Source organism: Lichenostomus cassidix, unplaced genomic scaffold (genome assembly GCF_008360975.1).
Source record: "Lichenostomus cassidix isolate B80296 unplaced genomic scaffold, HeHo_3.0 HiC_scaffold_46, whole genome shotgun sequence".
In the NCBI taxonomy this organism is placed as follows: domain Eukaryota; kingdom Metazoa; phylum Chordata; class Aves; order Passeriformes; family Meliphagidae; genus Lichenostomus; species Lichenostomus cassidix.
In genome coordinates this window covers 3,918,547-3,932,798 of record NW_028147597.1, presented here as the reverse complement: position 1 = coordinate 3,932,798, position 14,252 = coordinate 3,918,547, and the positions used below count along the sequence as shown (strand labels likewise).

At 55.0% G+C, this 14,252-nt stretch overlaps 1 protein-coding gene across 1 annotated transcript; it reads right to left on the bottom strand.

Annotated features, from left to right (window-relative positions):
- Positions 1-3,943: 3,943 nt before the first annotated feature.
- LOC146422011 (olfactory receptor 14A16-like) lies at positions 3,944-4,896 on the bottom strand. The gene has a single exon (XM_085046906.1). It carries the CDS (start codon positions 4,874-4,876, stop codon positions 3,944-3,946), a length of 933 nt encoding a protein of 310 aa, XP_084903032.1. The 5' UTR covers positions 4,877-4,896.
- Between the last annotated feature and the right edge of the window lie 9,356 nt (positions 4,897-14,252).

Genomic DNA, 14,252 nt, shown 5'->3' with positions numbered 1-14,252 from the left:
CCTGACAGCCACAAGTGTCTGTCCTTGTCCTGGCAGATCTGGCACAGCTTGGAATCCTGGCTGGAGTGTAACTGTGGAGTGACTGAAGGGCTCAGCAGGGCAGGGACCCCCCGGGAGCCCCAAAACCCCTCCTGCCCCACGGGTGCCCACAGCAGCCCCAGGGCTGTGCCTGTCCCCATGGCACTGTCCCCATGGGTGCCAGGACTGTGTTTCCTTAATGGGGACAAGGCCCTGTGAAGTCCCAGCCACCCCAAACCCCTGGGGGTGCCATGGGGGTCTCACCTGGCCACAGACACTCAGCAGGGAACTGTCCAAGGCCTGGGGGCTGTGGCACAGCAGGGACAACCCCGGGGCACCCCTGGCAACCTCCAGCTCAGTCACAGCGAACGTGGTGCTGCCAGGGGCAGGGATGGCCCTGGTCACCCTCAGGGACACGGTGGTCACCCCCTTTGCCCACCCCCTTTGCCCACCCCTCACCACGGTGTCCCCAAGCCCCGCAGGTCCTGCGGTGCCCAGGGGTGCGACTGAGACCTGCCCCTCCCGGGTTGATTCTGTCACCTCCCTTCCCCTGTCACCTCCGGCTCAGGGCTGCTCAGGGGTCCCGGCACCCCCTGATGTCCCCGTGGCACTGGTTTGCCACGTCCCCCAGGAGCCGGGAGAGGTCACCTCCCTGCAGAAGGAGCGCTGGGCATCCTCCCTCAGCCGGGAGTGGCCATGGAGGAGAGCCACGAAGGAACGAGCCTCCTGCAGCGTGGGGAACTCCCCGTCCTGTGCCAGGTGTGGGGACAGCCCCATGACCCCCGGGCTCCCCAAGCCCCCTCAGCTCACCAGCACCTGGCTGTCTGCCCTGGGGAGGGTGAGGAGCTGGTTCTCCTCTGGGCTGCTCTCCTGGCTCGCTGTTTGCTCGGTGCTGACAGTGGCAATGTCGGGGAAGTCGCACAAATGCTGGCGCTTCTGTGGGGTCACCGCTAGGGTGACACTGCTGTCACCCACGTCCCCATGCTGTGGGACCCCTGCCACAGCCACTGCCAGCACCTCAGAGCCATTGGAAATGGTGGCTGGCGGGGTGTCACCAGGGATGTCAGGCTGTCCCCAGGGGTGCCTGTCCTGATGGATGCCAGGCTGTCTTCAAGGATGCCATGCTGTCCTCCTGGGTGCCAGGCTCTGCTGATGGATGTCAGGTGTCACAAAATGGTTTAAACACAGAAGAGCAAAGCAAGCTATGTCTGTGAATAAAACAGATCAAACCCTGAAAGGTTTGAAATATACCCAAAACACATTATTAAAACCAAATGAGGTTAGATGCTGGTCCCAAAAAATTGATATATTTTATTTAATAGTAAAAGAGGCAAGAGGATGGAAAGAGAAAGAAAGAAATAGAAAAAGAAGTGTGCTAGGGGAGTGGGGGGACAGGGAGAGGGTGACAGGAGTTAAGTAGAAACATGTCACCCAGCCAAGGGCCCCAGAGACACCTCATGGCTTCCCTCCATCTGGTCTTCTTGATGGTGAGGGTCCCCTGCTGCCACTACTACTGAAAAGTATAGAATCCAGTGGGTTAATGTATGTTTAGGCCAAGTGGGAACGCCCATGTGTCTCCTGAGGGGGCTAGGTTTGACACTCTCCCATGCAATACTGCGGATCTGTTGCATCATCTCTGGTACAGAGTCGGGGGGCCCCTTTGGGGGGGCCTTTGATGGGCCATGACAGCCCCTCTTCTGTCCATCAAGTGGTTGAGCTTTTCCCTGGGTGAAGGGGCTCCACAGCTGGGCTTTTCTGCACAGCACAGGACAGGAGTTCACTGCCTCTGACCAGAGGCTTTTCCACTAGGAACCCACAACCTCTCTTCCCCCACCCTTTGGTGTGAGGGTCTGCTCGAGCCTGGCACCTGATAGCCTTGGGGCTATGGTCTCCACCCCAAAGGTGCTAAGCTTGATCCCTCTGTGAATGTACTTCTTCTCCTCCAGCCCTGAGTTGTTACTTTATCTTGTCTTCCTCAATGGGCAGTGAGCAGTGTAGTTCAGAGCCCCGTTCAGGGTTTTGATGGATTTCTCTGCAGCTTTTTTACAGTTTTGCTATAATAGGCAAAAGTCCTTCATGAAGATGTTTAAGCCATAAACGATAATATTTCAGTCTCCAAGAGGAGCCACATGGAACCAAGGGGACACTGTGACACTTCAGGGCCTCGTGGAACCATGGAAACCAAAATGACACTGTGAGGCCTGGTGCAACCAAGGGGTCATAGTGACACTGCAGGGCCTCACAGAACCTTGGAGACCATTCTGACACTGCAAGCACTTGTACAACCAAGGGTGCATTGTCTTCCTCTCTCTGGCACTGCCCAGTCCAGCCTCTCCCTGCTCCTGCCCAAGACCTGCAGAGCAGCCCAGCCCTGTCTGGCCCTGCAGCAGGAACTGGAGGCACTGGAGATCAGGGACAGCAACTCTGGCTCTGGAATGCTCAGGAGATGCTCAGCTTGGGCAGCTCCTGCAGCCCCAGGGCCAGGGCAGCCTCTTGCCAGGGCTCCTGTGCACACCCACGGGCTCCTGCTCTTCTCCTGGCACATCCCAGCTGCCCACAGAGCCTTTCCCAGGGGATCACGGCTGTGCTGGCCAGAGCAGCCATTGCTGCAGCCCCTGCCCTGCTCCCCACAGCCCCACAGAGCTGGGGGTGCTGCTCTGCAGAGCACGGGGGCTGTGCTGCCCGGGGCCATGGGCTGCCTCTGCTGGGCTCTGCTGCTCCAGCTGGACACACAGGCAGCTGATGGTGCTCCCTGCACTCACCCCTCCCACACGAGCTCTGCTGGGGCCATGGAGGCTGCTCAGAGCTGCCTGCCTTGTTCCAGGCCTGCCAGATGGCCTTGGGGCTGCCCTGGATCCTCCTGGGGAAATTCCCTGAGGGTCAGAGGAGTCACTGCCCAGACTCCTTTCCTGTTCCTGCTGTGTCCCCTGGGGCTGCAGAGCTCTCATGGGTCACAGCAGACATTCAGTTCTTTATCTCTGGGTGACCCCAGCCTGGACAGGCCTGTGCCCAGTGAGCTCCAGGCACTGCTGATCCCTGGCACACACTGTCCCTGCAGCTCCCCTGTGGTCTCCTGGCAGCTCCCAAGGCCCTCCAGATAAACATTCCCCTGCCATCAGCCCTGGCACAAGCTGGAGAGCCCCAGGAACGTTCATCACAGACCATTCACCATCTGATGGGCACTGGCCACCAACAAGCAAAACCTGACCCAGACCTGAGTCCCCTGAAGGCCACACTGGCACCCTGATCTCATCCCACTGAGCCCTGGGAGAACAAGGAACACAAAGAGCTGCTTTAGAGTCTATTCCTTGGGCAAGTTCCTGACAGTGACTTTGGAGAGAGAGTACAGCCTTCCTGCAGTGCCCTCAGGAGATGCCCTTTGCTGCTGGAACTGCTGTGGTGGAGCCCAGCTGTGTCCCTGCAGTGCCCATGGCCTGTCCCTGCCTGTGCTCACAGCACAGACACACAGCAGGGCTGTCACCAAGCTGCCAGAGCACTCAGGCCTTACACACACAGAAGGGCTGGGGAGTGTGGAGCTGGGGAGAGCAGATGTGGGAAGAGCCAGGGCCATTGTCCCTGGCTGTGCTGCTGTGCTGGGAGTCTCTTCCCTCCACCTCTTCTCACAGGCACTGCCCCTGGAGAGACAGAGAAGGGCTCAGGAAGCATCTTTGACACACAAGTAAGGGCAGTCAGTTGTTTTTATTTAAATACATGGGGAACTAGCCTCTTAAAAGTTTTTGTGTTTCAAATGAAAGGCAGATGTTCATGTAAAAATGCAAGGAGTAATAATATAGTATTTTATAAAAAACATTACAACATTAGAAAAATTGTAAGAAAAAGTACCAGTGAAAAGGAGAAATAGGAAAAAAAAAGGCTGAGATTGTAAAGAGTTTCATCCTGAACACTCTGAAGCAGAAAAGAGAGTTTAGTGCTTCTGAAAAGATACAATCATCAGTTTCCTCAGGGCATCTTTGAGCTCCTGGTTCCTCAGGCTGTAGATGAGAGGGTTCAGTACTGGAGGCACCACTGAGTACAGAACTGAAACTGCCACATCCAAGGATGGGGAGGAGATGGAGGGAGGCTTCAGGTTGGCAAAAATGCCAGTGCTGATGAACAGAGAGACCACAGCCAGGTGAGGGAGGCACATGGAAAAGGCTTTGTGCCGTCCCTGCTCAGAGGGGATCCTCAGCACAGCCCTGAAGATCTGCACATAGGAGAAAACTATGAAAACAAAACAGCCAAGCCCTAAACAGGCACTAACAGCAAGCAGCCCAATTTCCCTGAGGTAGGATTTGGAGCAGGAGAGCTTGAGGATGTGTGGGATTTCACAGAAGAACTGGCCCAGGGCATTGCTGTGGCACAGGGGCAGGGAAAATGTATTGGCTGTGTGCAGCAGAGCATTGAGAAAGCCACAGGCCCAGGCAGCTGCTGCCATGTGGGCACAAGCTCTGCTGCCCAGGAGGGTCCCATAGTGCAGGGGTTTGCAGATGGACACATAGCGGTCATAGCTCATGATGGTGAGGAGGGAAAGCTCTGCTCCTAAAAAGAAGAAAACCATAAAGACCTGAGAAGCACATCCTGAGTAGGAGATGTCCCTGGTGTCCCAGAGGGAATTGTGCATGGCTTTGGGGACAGTGGTGCAGATGGAGCCCAGGTCAGTGAGGGCCAGGTTGAGCAGGAAGAAGAACATGGGGGTGTGCAGGCGGTGGTTCCAGGCTACGGCGCTGATGATGAGGCTGTTGGCCAGGAGGGCAGCCAGGGAGATGCCCAGGAAGAGGCAGAAGTGCAGGAGCTGCAGCTGCCGTGTGTCTGCGAATGGCAGGAGGAGGAAGTGGCTGATGGAGCTGCTGTTGGACATTTTGAGCCTCTGGCCATGGGGACCTGTTCAGGGAGAAGACAGTAACAAGTCATGAGAGGCTTTCCTGAGCAATGTCCCAGCCCTTTCTCCCAGCCCTCCCACTCTGTGCCACCCAATTTCCCTTTTCTCAGAGCTCTTCCTCCAGCCCCATGCCTGCAGCTCTGCTGGGATCTGGCCCTGTTGCTGTGACAAGCAGTGGCTCTGCCCATGGACACCGAGGAGTCAGCTCTGCTCTGTAACAGTGGGTCATGGGAATGGGGGACAGGGACCAGTCCTGGGTTGGACTTCATCAGACCAAACTGCCCCTAAGGCAGAGGAGCTTGGCAGAATCTCCTTTCCCAGAGCTGAGGAACAGTGACAGCCAAAGGCAGTTTGAGAGGATTTCCTGCTGTGCTCAGGGAGAACAGAGAGAACTGTGCAAGGCAAGAGGATTGGCTGTAACTCAGTGAAGGGTGAGGGGAGCTGCTCTGTTGCTCCATCTGTTCCCAGCTGCCCTTTCTGAGATCAAGGGCACTCACTGTGTTCCCCTGAAAATCACCCTGACACAGCTGAGAGCAGAGGGACTCACAGCAGAGCCAAATGGCTCAGCCTTTCTCAGAGTCTCAGCCCCACTGCTGGCCAAGGACACTCATGTCCCCCAGTGTCCTCTGGAAGGCAGCTCACAGCTTGGATGGACACCCCGAGGACACACCAAGGGTCCTGGCCATGGAACTGCTTGAGGAGAATCATTTCATTGCCAGCCTGCCAGCCTGCCCTGCCCAGAGCTGCCCAGGGCAGAGGGAGCTGGGACACCTCATTGCTGTGCTCACCCTGCACAGGAGGAGCCCCAAGGGCTGCGCCTGACCCTGCAGCTGCAACTGCCATTGCCAGAGAGCCTGTCAGCAATGCCAGGAGCAGCTGAGCAAGGCAAGGAGAGAGACAGCCGAGCCCTGAGGAAAAGCCTTTCCCTGCCCAGCCCTGCACAGCCCCTTGCAGGCAGCAGCAGTGCAGGACAGTCGCCCTCAGGTCCTGGTCAGCAGGGAATGGGCAATGGCAGGAGAGATGCCCTTCATCTCTGGTGCTGCTCTGCCGGCCCAGGAGGGGACTGAGGGCCCCGAGCCCCCGGGCTGAGGGCTGTGCTGGCTGCAAGGGGACACAAGAGCTCTGCTGCTCAGGGCAGCTGGCAGATCCCCTGCCCTGGCAAAGAGCCCTCAGGGCTGCAGGAGCTGCTCTGCAGGACAGCCCTGGGCACCCCTGGCTGCACCCCCACCTTCCCAGCCTGCAGCCATCCCTGGCAGCAGGAGCTGTCCTGCCCTGTCCCTCTGACGGTGCCCAGGGCAGCCCTGCTCTGCAGCACATCCTCCCCCAAACCAGAAACACCAGCAGAGCCATCCTTACAGTCATATCAGTGCTGTCATGTGTCAGCTTTAGGAGATCCCTGCAGCCAGAGACTTACTGTGTCAGAAGCTGTGAGGATTTCTCCCTGAATAAGCTCAGAATTTTCCTTCTTGTTGCTTTAATCCTCTGTCTGCTTCACTCCTCTCAGGTACCTGCAGGCAGCACCCTCAGCCCTGCTGGGCTGGGAGAGAAACTGCTCCTCAGGAGAAATGTCTTTTTGAAGCTCTTCTTGGTTGCCAGGAGTTCCCTCTGTGCCAGGAGCCCAGCCCAGCTCAGCAGCACAGCAACAGCACAAGGACTTTAATGAGCCTCTCAGGGATTTGGTGTTGTTTACATCAGACTCAGTCCCTGAGAGAGTGTTCAAAAAACTTCTCTAGAACTCTAAGTCAGATTCAAACTTCCAAGTATTTCAAAATTTCAATGTGTTCCACCACGGGACACAACTAAGAAAGTATCCCCAGGTTCCAGCTAGAGCAGAACACGGGAGGCAGTGATGACAGCTGGGGACAAACAAGGCAAAGGTGTCTCTGATGCTGAGCAAACCTGGATGTGTTTCAGGAATGCAAAGGGCCAAGGCCTGAGCCCCAGCCCCTGGCAAGGCAGATCCTGTCCCTCCCTCAGTGCTCAGGGCTCTTCCCGGGGCACTGGCATGTGGGGATGTGCAATGCCAAGGGCAGGACCATGGGGCAGCCCCTGCCAGGCTGCTGGGCAGGGACAAGGAGGCAATGAGGCCCCAGGGCTGCAAGGGTCACTTGTGTCCTCCTCATGGCCTCAGGGCCAGGGACAGCAGCCATGGCCAAAGTGCTGCACAAGTTGGCTCTGTCAGGGCCTTGCAGCTCCTGCACATCCCTCTGCCCTCTCCAGCCCAGGCTGTCCTACGCTGTCCATGCCCTGCGCCTCTGTCCCTGCAGGCTGTCGTCATCCCCCGGCTGCCCCACCTTGCTGGCCCTTCCTTTGCTGACAGCTCTGCGTCCTGCCTGCCTCTGCCTTGGCACACAAAGCCTTGGGCTTGATACCAGAAGGGTTAATTCAATTTTTACTGTGCCTGTGAACTTATAGCAGGGAAACAAAGCATGCAAGTTTTGCTTTCCCAGCGAGGGTTGGAACAGAAGAAGACATCTGTCTCAATGTTGCAGTGATAGAAGAATTAAGGACTGGATCTGGGAAGTTGGGATGGGTTTTATCGTAGTGGGTAAATTGTAATACACATGTAGCCACTGTAGATAAACAACACACTTGTAGAATCACAAGTCCTTGTAAGGTTAGGAGTTATTCCCTCTTGGACCTCAGATCTGAATAAATGATGCCATCTTCAACACTAAATTAGTGTTAAGGAGTCTTCTTTGTGTATTTTAGAGATTTGGTGACAGCAGGGCCACAAAGAACCAAGGAGTCCACTGTGACACTATGGAGTGTCATGGAACCAAAGAGACCATTGTGACAATGTGGGGCTCCATGGAACCAACTGTCCATTGTGATAATACAAATCCAAGGAGACCATGGTGACACTATGGAACCTCATGGAACCAAGGGCTCATTGTGATACTGTGAGGCCACATGGAACCCAAATCCATTGTGACACAGCAGGGCCACATGGAGCCAAGGGGCCACAATGTGACACTGCGGATCCAAGGAGATCATTAGGACACTGAGAAACTATGGAACCAATAAAAAGTACGTTGTGACACTGAAAAACCTCATGGAACCAAGGGGCCATTGTGACACAATGGGCCTCTTTGGAAGAAAGGAGACAATTGTTGATAGTACAGAAGCTCAAGGAACTTCATGAAACTTATTGTGACACTGTGGGGCTGCTTGGAACCAAAAAGCCATTGTAACACATCAGGGCTGCATGGAACCAATGGTCCATTTTTATACTGCAGATCCAAGGAGACCATGGTGACACTATGGAACCTCCTGGAACCATGGGTCCATTGGGACACATAAGGGCCTCACAGAACAAGGACTCCACTGTGACAGTGGGAAACCTCATGGAATCAAGATGACCATGTTACACTATGCAACGTCATGGAACAAGGGATGCATGGTGACACTGAGGATACAAGGAGACCATTGTGACACTGAGGAACCTCATGGAACCAACTGTCCATTTTTACACTGGGGAGCCCTGTGGAACCAAGGGGACCATAGTGACACTGTGGTTCTCCATAGAATGAAGGGGCCATTCTGATGCTGCTGGGTCTCATGGAACCAAAGGCACAACATTGACACTATGAGACTCCAAGGGACCAAGGCAGCATTCTTACACTGCAGAACCAAGGAGACAATTGTGACACTACAGGGCATCATGGAACCAAGGGTCCATTGTGACACAGCAGGTACTCATGAAACCACGGAGGCCATTTTTACACTTTGAGGCCTTGCAGAACCAAAGAGCCATTGTGACACTGTGGGGCTCAATGGAACCAATGGTCTATTGTGACACTGCAGGGCCTTGTGGAATCATGGAGACTACTGTGACACTGCAGGCCTCATTGAACAAAAGGACCATTGTGACACTTTGCAGCCCCATGGAACCAAGGAATCCATTGTGACACTACCAGACCTCATGGAAGCAAGGAACCATTGGGACACTATGGGGCCATGTTGGGCCAAGGGACAATTGTTGCACTGTGTGGCACCATGGAAACCAAGGAGAACACTGTGACACTCTGGGGCCTCATAGAACCAGTGGGGCCATTTTCACACAGCAGAGCCTCATGGAACCACGGAGAGCATTGTGACACTGCAAAGCCTCATGGAACCAAGGAGAGCATTGTGACACTGCACAGCTGCACAGAACCAAGGAACTACTGTGTCACTGTGGAGGCCAGAGGAACCAAGTGGTGCATTGTGGCACTGTTGGGTCCCATGGAACCAAGGAGCCATTGTGACAGTGTAGGGTGTCATGGAACTAAGGGGCCACTGTGACACTGTGGGGGTTGATGGAAACAAGGAATCCATTGTGACTTGTAGGGACCCCATGGAACCAATGATCCACTGGGATAATGTGGAGCCAAACAGTCCATTGTAATACTGTAGAGCCTCATGGAATCAAGGAAATCATTGTGACACTACGGAGCCCCATGGAGCCAAAAGGCCATTGTGACACTCATGGAACAATGGAATCCACTGTGACACTGTGGGGCCTTATGGAATGAAGGAGACCATTGTGACACTGCAGAGTGCCATGAAGCCAACAGAATCAATTGTGACACTTCAGGGCCTTGTGGAAGCAAGGGGATCATTGTGACACTGTGAGGCCTTGTATAGCCAAGGGCCAGTGTGGCACTGCAGGGCTTCATGGAACCAAGGGGCCATTTTGACACTGTGGAACCAAGGAGACCATTGGGACACTGTGGGGCCTGACTGAACTGAGGAGAATATTGTGACACGGCAAGACCTTTTGGAAACAAGGATCCATTGTGACAGCTGGGGTCTCATGTCACCAGGAGTCCAGTTGTGACACTGCAAAGCCAAGGAGGTCATTGTGACACTACAGGGCCCCATGGAACCAAGGTGACCATTGTGACACTAGGGGCATCATGGAACCAAGGGGCCATTGTGACACTGGTACCAAGAAATCGGTAAAAATAACAGAAACTCCTTAACACCAACATAGCATTTGGAAGCAGCATTCTTGATTCGGCCAGATGCACAAGGCAATATCACCTCTGAAATACCATGCATGCTGAGTGCAGGAAAGTTCTGTTGACAGACTGTATTTGACATACATATTCATTGATTGTCTCAGAAAAAACATACATATGATAAAAATTTCCCCAAAATCATTAACGTATTTTCCCTCCCATTTACACATTTTTCTGCCCTTGGGGGTCACTTTGGTGGTCCCTAGTGCTTGGTGACCCCAAAGTCACACGTGACTGCCTGGTGAATTGGTAAAAATTGCCACAACTGGAGCTGGTCGCTTTCCAGTCCTTCTTGCACTATGGGCATTGTACAGATCCATGGGCCAGTGGTTTCTGAAGAACAAGCAATGTGTGAGCTCCCCAGGTGCAGATGGTTTTTCATCTGGTAAAATCTTCCTTGTTACAGAAGGTGAAACTATAATATATTTTCTGTTTGTAACCCACCATCCCTCTTGATTCATAGTGGCTTTTATTGCATTTGCTAACCACTGATTTTTGCAGGGTCCCACTCACCTCCTACTCAGTTTGGGGGGTCCCACTCCATCTAACCCCCCATCACCCCATCCCCATCTACCCCATTCCCATCCTCTGCTCACCCCATAGCTCCTCACCCTGCAGCCTGGGGTGCTCCCAGCACCACCAGTGCCACCAGTACAGCCCCAGCTATCCCCACTCGCCCCATCCCCAGCGCCGGGCAGTGCCTTCAGCCCCAAAGCAGCCTTGCTGTGCCCTGGGTGTCCCCAAAGCAGCCTTGCTGTGCCCTGGGTGTCCCCAAAGCAGCCTCACCCCGTGTGGCACTGGCAGCACCAGTCCGGAGCAGTGTGGAGCTTGGGGGACATCAGCCGTGCCGGGCAGGGCCGAGCCCCGCGGGAATTCCCTTGGAGCTTTCCTGAGCACAGAGGCCTGAGAGACCTTTCCAGGACAGACTCAGGCCAAGGAGCCCTTGAGTCCCTCAGCCCCACATCGGTGTCTGCTGGAACTCAATCCCCCTCCCCATCCCACAGCAGGTCTGCATTTCCTTCCCCTAGCCACCAAGGGCACAGAGCAGCCTCCTCTCTCGGCCACTTGCCTTTTTTCCATCCCTTCCCCAGGCCCTGGCTCTGCCCCACAAGCCCTGGGCTCAGTCCTGCCCCTGCACGCTCACACAGGCTGAGATGGACACTGATGCTTTCTCTGCCAGCTTCTCTCAGCCCAGCCCAGCTCCCTCCAAGCTCTGCCAGCTGCCCTGAGCTCTCTGCAGCACCAAGGGCCTCTCCCCAGCACAGCCCAGCCGCCTCTGGCCCCACAGCCCTGCTCAGGCCAGGCTGCTCTGGGCAGTGGCCCCACGGCCTCAGCCCCTCTGAAGGGCACAGCAGCAGCTGGAGCTGCCAGAGGACTCAGCCCCAGCCATGGGGGAACGGGCTTGGCCAAAGGAAAAGGAGGCTCCCTGTGTGCCCTGCTCTCCTGTCCAGGAGATGCTGAGAGCTCTGCAGCCCCTCCTGCCATCCCATCTCCCCACATCAGCACAACAGCCCTGGCCTTGTGGCCATCAGGAGCTGTTCCTGCTCCAGGCCCAGGGCTCATCCCAAAGCTGGGGCAGCCAGAAAGCCCATTTCTGCCCATTTCTGTTCATTCCTTTTCTGATGAGGATGCATCCTCAGCAACATGGATGTTCCCTGATGAATTTCACTCCTCCAGAGGCTTGTTCAGCCTTCAGCTCTTCAGTTCAGGCTCCTTAACATTTGAAAACATCCTAAGAAGACAATCCTCTGGGAATCATTTATGTCTTCAATTGTTTTGTGGTTAATTAGACCAACTCCAGAAGTGTATTCAAAGGAAATACACCATATTTAAGAGCAATGAAGACAGGCTCTTGGTCCTGTTTAGTTTTCTTTTCCTGTTCATACATTGTTATCAGCAATCTCCATCTGATATTGATCCCCAGCATCTCCTGATGCAGTGAATAGATATGAACATCAAGACACTTTATGGCTGACAATCAATCAGACTCTGTCCCTAACCCCCACCCCACCATTTCCCTCCTCCAAGCCCTGGGACTCAGAGCAGCCTTGTGCAAATCTCAGCTTCCTCCACTCCAGGCTGCACCTGCAGCTTTCAGCTCCTTGGCACAAACTCCCAGCTGCTTTCCTTGGAGAAGGAGCTGCCTGAGACACAGAGGGATGTTCATTTATTGGCAGCAAACAGTAGCAAGAGAATGCAGAGCTTCATAAAAGACAGAAGTCCAGCCCAAGAAGTGCTGGGCAATGGAGTCACACCCAGGGGTGTCCCCAGGGCTCAGGATTGGGGCCACTTCAGTTAAATCTCTTTATTGCTGATCTGGATGAGGGCACCGAGGGCACCCTCAGTCAGTTGCCAGGTGCCCCCAGGCTGGGTGGGAGTGTGGCTGTGCTGGAGGGCAGGAAGCTCTGCAGAGGGATCTGGACAGGCTGCAGCCATGGGCCCAGGACAATTGGATGAGGTTCAGCAAGGCCAAGGGCAGCGTCCTGCCCTGGGGTCACAACCACACCAAATCCCTGGCCGTGCCCTGGCCCTGATCCCCACAGCCTGTCCTGTTTGCTTCATGCCTCCATTGCCAGGGACTTTGTGGGACAAGGGAGCTCTGCTCTGGGGATGGAGGGAGGTGCAAGTGCAACCACTGGAGTGGGAACCACAAGTGATCAGGTTTGTGTCCTTTGGGGTCAGGAACTGGTGAGACTCAGAGGCACAGAAAGGTTCTCTTCAGGGCCAATGGACAAACGTTGAATAGGATACAATTTAATAACTATCACAGCTCTTCCCTCAGCTCTGTGCAATGTCCCAGTAGCCTCCAATGAGTCCACCATCTACAAGGGATTTCTGTAGAAAAGCAATTTTACACCAAGATGATTCTATGGTGGATATAAACACATTTAAGATGTTGTATCACGATCTTTTAACCTCTTGTATCTTTTAACCCCTTCCTGGACTGGGGTTAAAAGACCTCAGTCAATATCCTATTTGCAAAGCTGTCAGTGGTGGATGGAGAAGGGAGGTCAGGCTGCCTTTTGTGTTGAGGAAATGCTGAAACCAGCCTGACTCATTCTTTCTCCTCCTTCCTGGCTGAACATCCCTCTTTCCCCTTCCACCCATTGTCTTTTGTCTCCCACCAGCACCCTGGTGAAGAGCCTGGCTCTGTGTTCTCCATCACCTCCTCGATGGCACTGCCAGGCTGGGATGAGGAGCCCCTCAGCCTTCCCTTCTCTGGGCTGGACAAGCCCAGCTCCCTCAGCCTCTCCTCACAGCCAAAGGGCTCCAGCCCCACCTTGGAGGATCCATGTCCTTGATATCCTTCCTGGTCACACAGCCCCCTTGTCCCCGTGTTTGGCTCTGGGGGTTTGTTTGTGGAACATCCTCTGGGAAAGGCTGCAGCATTGGGGGAAAAAGGGACCTGGGGGGACAGGGGACCCCACTTTGCAGGGGCAGCATGGGGGACTTCTCTGGGGAGGGACTGTGAGAGGGGGTTGGGGTGGAGTGACCTCCCCAGTGACACTACACAGCCCCCTGTGATGTCACACAGGGTGGCTCTGTGATGTCATAAAGCCACCCTGTGATGCCGCACAGCCACGTCATTGTCACAGTCTTTACTGGGATGTCACAGTCACCTCTATGATGTTGTAGATGCTCGACAACCTCAGATAACACACTCTGTGATGTCATGGCTCCTCTGTGACCTCACATGACCCATTTTGTGATGTCACATGGTCCCTTTCTGACATCACAGCTGCTCTGTGGCTCTATGACAGTGACAGTGGTGCTGGTATGACACAGCCCCCTCTGGGACATCACACAGCCTCTCTGGACATCACAGCTGGTCTGTGACCTCACAGCCCCTCTCTGGAATGTTCCCCAGTGTCACTTTTGGGGCAGGATGGACAGGTGGCCTCCAGGCATATTTGGGCTCCTCTGCCTGCAGCCCTCAGTGCCCAGAGGTGCCCAGCAGCTCCCACAGGCTGCAGAGCCTCCATGCCACCCCAGAGAGCCGCAAGTGTCTGTCCTTGTCCTGGCAGATCTGGCACTGCTTGGAATCCTGGCTGGAGTGTAACTGTGGAGTGACTGCAGGGCTCAGCAGGGTAGGGACCCCCTGGGAGCCCCAAATCCCTCCTGCCCCACGGGTGTCCACAGCAGCCCCAGGGCTGTGCCTGTCATGGTGTCCCCATGGCATTGTCCCCATGGCACTGTCCCCATGGCACTGTCCCCGTGGGTGCCAGGGCTGTGTTTCCTTAATGGGGACAGGGCCCTGTGAGGTCTGAGCCACTCCAAACCCCTGGGGGTGCCATGGGGGTCTCACCTGGACACAGACACTCAGCGGGGAACTGTCCAAGGCCTGGGGG